The following is a 6,023-nucleotide window of genomic DNA, read 5'->3' as shown; positions in this document are numbered from 1 at the left end:
GAAAATGTGCAAGTGCAGGACAGCAGAAGGATGTATAGGCTATCTAGTGCTGCATCCTTGCAGCCCCTACTGTCGACTTTTAGCTCTCGATTATTGGGAGACATTCCTTGCCAGAACAGCCGTGCGAGTTGACGGGAGGGGCGGGACAGAGGGCTACCTAACGATCGGAAAGTAGCAGCCTGGGTAGCAGACCTCATTTCTTTGGAGGTGCAGATCGGGCAAACTCGACGACAATCTTTCAGTTGAATCGGCCAACCCCGCTGTGCCTCCTTTAAATGGGCTTTTTAGTGCGCCATACATAGCAAGTCCTATTTTCCAGTTAAAAGAACTGAAGAGAAAGAAAGCAGGTTTAAGGGGGATAATCTGAGTGAGAGAATTTGGCTTTCCCCCCCCCCATCAATCTAATGATTCAGACTGGCAAGTAAACAAGGACAAACTGCATGTGTAACTGTTTAGGGGAGACTCAAGGAAAAATAAAACAGCTGGGCATGATGACTGAGAAAGAATCGGCAACAGACAACATAATAGCAGGTAAAATGCTTCTTTCTAACCCTCTTGTGATTCTGAAGTATTCTTCAGAGGCCTCTACGCTTTTATGCAGCATCAAAGCTACACTCTATAGGTGCTCTCATTCAGTGCGCATTCTTAGCCTTTTTGAGACCTTGCCAGGAGACTCCTTTTACGTTTTCACGTTTGATTTGTGCAATAGTCGCCCGGGTTACGTGATGGTGGTGGTATAAAGGTATTCGCTCTTGTTATATTTATGAGAAATTGCAATTTATACAAAGGTTTATAATGAATATTATTGGAAAGCATAGGATATAGGCTATAGTCGTGTTCATGCAGCTTCACGAGAGCTTTGCCGCAACGTGAAGGAAACAGCATACCTCTGAGAACCCACCTCGACAGCAACACATGTAATTATTAGAATCATAATATTACTCTGCAGAACATTTCTCCTGTAGTCCCAGAAAATGGGCACACATAATAACGCCTTTTTGCATTGGGCAGAAACACTATAAATACCCGCCCAGTAGCCTATAGTTTGGTCCTCCATAACCAAGCAGAGTTTGGTCACATGGTCAATCCCACCCGAGGCTTGACACAATGCAGCAAAAGTCTGCGTGCCCTACCACCACCCCAGGTGTCGCATTCGCAGCAATGTGGTTAAAACGCCCGATAAGAAGTCATCGCTATATAGTCTGAGTGCGCTGATAAATGCAGCGATAGGAATGGTTGGTTCCTCTATTATGGACACAATGTGCGTAATGGGCGGATACATTACTGCATTTCAATTGTCTTCAATCTCAACCAGTGCTCAAGTTTTCATGTTGTTTTACTTATTGAACGTTTTCTTCGAGGTTTTTATGTCTAACATGTCATTTAGGACTAGGACTATTTACTTTTATGTCATATCGGTCCCTCTGCAGGACAAATGGTGCTTTCAAGACAATTGGGAACTCGGGAAGAAAACGAGGTCAAATCATGACGTCAGTGATCTTCAGGTCAGAAAGACAGAGCTCTAGAAAGATGCCAGAGTTTAGGACATAGAATTCCGAGTTGGATAACGTTTTTCCAAATTCCAAGTTGTCATGAACGCACTGGAGTTGGAAATGTCTGATTTCCGAGTTCCCAGTTGTTTTGAATGCAGCAAGTAGGCTAAATCATCTGACACCACTCCTATATGATGTAGAATAATTGTGTACAGTAGGCCCTATGTACTTTTGGCTGGATGTGCTTGAAATCCAAAAGTGAAAGTCTGTTGTCCTTCTTGTGATTGTGATTGCTCATTGAGAAGTCAACGTGAACAGAGGGGTCTGTCATGTCCTACTTATCACACTTCATCACAGGATGTTGCGCATGCTTGTTATTTGTTGACACCCAGTTGTTAATATGTTAATTACGGTGTTGTCACAATGAACTTGAGGCTGGACCATTTGCCTGTCCTACCTTTGGGGTTGGGTGTTGTGAACTTTTATCGAATGGCTTAACTTTGTTTGCTCATATGTTCCACAAAACACGTAGCCAACTCTGGGGCGGCAGTGGTTAGAGCATTGAACTAGTAACTGAAAGGTTGCTAGATCGAATCCCTGAGCTGACAAGGTAAACATCTGTTTTTCTGCTCTTGAACAAGACAGGTAACCAACTGTTCCTAGGCTGTCATTGAAAATAAGAATTTGTTCATAACTGACTTGCTTAGTTAAATAAAATAAAAATAAAGAAACTCTTGTAGATGAGCAGCCATCAGAAAAACCTTTGGCTTTTGGATCAAATCCCAATCCATGCTTGTTTTTCACATTCCCACGGTGACACATTGAAGTTGCTGATAAAGAGACCTTTGTTCATTTTGGGGGCAGCCAGGATCCGCGCACACAAAGGCTCGTTCACCGATTGAGCCATTTCCTGGGGGACTGATGTCATACAATGACGATGAATGCAGATTGTTAGCTCTTTTGACATCATCAGGGTGAAATTATACAGTAATAATATTAACATACGTTCTGGTGTTCAGAGCTGGTTAGATAGATAGTTTTGTTCCACAGTGTTATAAATTAGGCCTACCCATGTATTATTTGTATGGTCTTCATTGTTGATCCAGATAATTTATGAAGAGTTTATATTTATAAAAAATAGGTCTATATACCAATTTTTCACATTTGTGTTTTTTCTTCAAAAATAAATGCTACCTTCATGTGTGTAAAATATTACTGTTCACAGATTTTTTTTATTCATAGATTTTAGATGTGTATGACATTTCTTTTAGGGGGGAAAACGCTATACATCCATTGTTTCCACATTGTAAGTCGCTCTAGATAAGAGCATCTGCTAAATTACTAAAATGTAAAATGTAAATGTTTTATATACAGATCTCATATTACTGTATTGAATCATAAAACATATATATATATATATTGATGTCACAATTGTATCTCTTGTACATTTCTTTATAAAAAAATGTAGTTATGTTACATTTGACTGTAAAACCTAGCAGTACTACTTATTTCACAGAGTGTGATATATACAGTGCATTCTGAAAATATTCAGGCCCCCTGACTTTTTCCACGTTTTGTTACATTAAAGCCTTATTCTAAAATTGATTAAATTGTCCCTACACACAATACCCCATAATGAGAAAGCAAAAACAGGTTAAGAAATGTTGCTATTTAAAAAAAAAAAATTGAAACAGAAATATCACATTTAGATAAGTATTCAGACCTTTTAATCAGTACTTTGTTGAAGCACCGTTGGCAGCGATTACAGCCTCGAGTCTTCTTGGGTATGATGCTACAAGCTTGGCACACCTTTATTTGTGGAGTTTCTCCCATTCTTCTCCTCAGATCCTCTCTAACTCTGTCAGGTTGGATGGGGAGCGTTGCTGCACAGCTATTTTCAGGTCTCTCCAGAGATGTTCGATCGGGTTCAAGTCAGGACTCTTGCTGGATCACTCAAGGACATTCAAAGACTTGTCCCGAAGCCACTCCTGCATTGTCTTGGCTGTGTGCGTAGGGTTGTTTTCCTGTTGGAAGGTGAACCTTCGCCCCAGTTTGAGGTCCTGAGCGCTCTGGAGCAGGCTTTCATCAATGATCTCTCTGTATTTTGCTCTGTTCATCTTTCCCTCGATCCTGACCACTCTCCCAGTCTCTGCCACTGAAAAACATACCCACATCATGATGCTGCAACCACCATGCTTCAGCATAGGTATGGGCCAGGTTTCCTCCAGAGAGTTCAATCTTGGTTTCATCAGACCAGAGAATCTTCTTTGTCATGGTCTTAGAGTCCTTTAGGTGCCTTTTGTCAAACTCCAAGCGGGCTGTCATGTGTCTTTTACTGAGGAGTGGCTTTCATCAGGCCATTCTACCACAAACGCTGGTTTGGTGGAGTGCTGCAGAGATGGTTTTCCTTCTTGAAGGTTCCCCCATCTCCACAGAGGAACTCTGGAGCTCTGTCAGAGGGACCATCGGGTTCCTGGTCACCTCCTTGACCAAGGCCCATCTCCCCCGATTGCGCAGTTTGGCCAGGCGGCCAGCTCTAGGAAGAGTCTTGGTGATTCCAAACTTCTTCCATTTAAGAATGTTGGAGGCCACTGTGTTGTTCGGGACCTTCAATGCTGCAGATTTTTTTTGGTACCCTTCCCCTGATCTGTGCTTCGACACAATCCTGTCTCTGAGCTCTACGGACAATTCCTTCGACTTCATGGCTTGGTTTTTACTCTGACATGCACTGTCAACTGTGGGACCTTATATAGACAGGTGTGTGCCTTTCCAAATCATGTCCAATCAATTGAATTTACCACAGGTGGACTACAATCAAGTTGTTGAAACATCTCAAGGATGATCAATGGAAACAGGATGCACCTGAGCTCAATTTCGAGTAAAGGGTCTGAATACTTATGTAAATAAGTTATCTGTTTTTTTAAAAATTTGTAATACATTTGCAAACATTTCTCAAAACCTGTTTTTGCTTTGTCATTATGGGTTATTGTGTGTAGATTGATGAGAAATAACATCTATTTAATCCATTTTAGAATAAGGCACATTAACATAACAAAATGTGGAAAAGGGGAAGGGGTCTGAATACTTTCCCAATGCACTGTATAGCATTTAGCAAAAATAGCATGATTAGGCTATTTGTCTCTTGGAAATTAAACCATTAAGTGATAGATTTTAAACAAATACATGTCTTTGAACAATGCCATGCCATGATTCGATAGTAAAAAGCACCAATCGCTCCTAATTTCTTTACACAATAAAAGCTCATTTACCAACATTTCTGAAAATGGATTTTTAGCATTTTGGAATGAAACTCAATATCAACATACATGTAAGTATTTGATTGAGAATAATTTAATAGGTTGTGACAAGGTGTTTCAAAAGTTTTGAACAGACTGCATTTTGTGTGTACAAGGCACTGCACTATTTGAGCAGTGCTGCCAATCTTAAGCTCTCCTGCCAGGCACTCGTGACCTTGTGAAATGGTGGGTAGGGATGTGCACTAGCGACACTTACTTTCGTGAGCTCAGCTGCAACATTGGGATGAGGCAGACGCAGTGGGACGTGGCCTGACCTCTCCCTCCATGTCTGCTCTCAGTCTACCCTGGTTTATCCGGACTCCCCCTGAAGAAGAGGAAGATGGGGGAGAGTATGGGTGACCCTGGCCCAGCATGGTCTGCTGCTCAGTCTGTACAGCACACACCAATCATATTTGGGAATGGGAAAGGGGGATAGCTGCCTTAAGAATCACTGATATAGAGGTCACCATCACAGTCACTGTGGAATTGATCAGTATGTACATTTGAGCTTCCCAGCAAAACGGGACAATGGAGTCCCCATACTATTCAGGGTCACAGTCAGAGCAGTAATGTTGTCTTTTTCAGATGATTGATTATTGATATGCAGTTGTTCAATGAACTATAAACAATTAATGAACATGCACCTGTGGAACGGTCGTTAAGACACTAACAGCTAACAGACGGTAGGCAATTAAGGTCACAGTTATGAAAACTTAGGACACTAAAGAGGCCTTTCTACTGACTCTGAAAAACACCAAAAGAAAGATGCCCAGGGTCCCTGCTCATCTGTGTGAATGTGCCTTAGGCATGCTGCAAGGAGGCATGAGGACTGCAGATGTGGCCAGGGCAATAAATTGTCCGTACTGTGAGACGCCTAAAACAGCGCTACAGGGAGACAGGACGGACAGCTGACCATCCTCGCAGTGGCAGACCACGTGTAACAACACCTGCACAGGATCGGTACATCCGAATATCACACGTGCGGGACAAGTACAGGATGTCAACAACAACTGCACGAATAACACCAGGAACGGGCAATCCCTCCATCAGTGCTCTTCACTGATGCTCATCCTGACATGACCCTCCAGCATGACAATGCCACCAGCCATACTGCTCGTTCTGTGTGTGATTTCCTGCAAGACAGGAATGTCAGTGTTCTGCCATGGCCAGCGAAGAGCCCGGATCTCAATCCCATTGAGCATGTCTGGGACCTGTTAGATCGGAGGGTGAGGGC

The 6,023-nt window shown here is 42.4% G+C and overlaps 1 protein-coding gene across 2 annotated transcripts in view; it reads left to right on the top strand.

Moving 5' to 3' along the window:
• LOC110528078 (heat shock 70 kDa protein 12A) overlaps nt 1–6,023 on the top strand; it is a 49,219-nt gene continuing 43,196 nt past the window's right edge. Inside the window, exon 1 of one of the 2 annotated variants that reach the window (XM_036983876.2) lies at nt 1–531. In XM_036983876.2, the coding sequence (XP_036839771.1) occupies nt 441–531 (91 nt within the window). In that variant the 5' untranslated portion in view covers nt 1–440. The remainder of the gene's footprint in view (nt 532–6,023) is intronic. The other variant, XM_036983878.2, reaches the window with a different exon arrangement.

Source organism: Oncorhynchus mykiss, chromosome 1, assembly GCF_057628025.1.
Source record: "Oncorhynchus mykiss isolate SJ-2025 chromosome 1, ASM5762802v1, whole genome shotgun sequence".
In the NCBI taxonomy this organism is placed as follows: domain Eukaryota; kingdom Metazoa; phylum Chordata; class Actinopteri; order Salmoniformes; family Salmonidae; genus Oncorhynchus; species Oncorhynchus mykiss.
The sequence above is the reverse complement of the archived record's forward strand: the minus strand, read 5'-3'. Positions and strand labels throughout refer to the sequence as shown.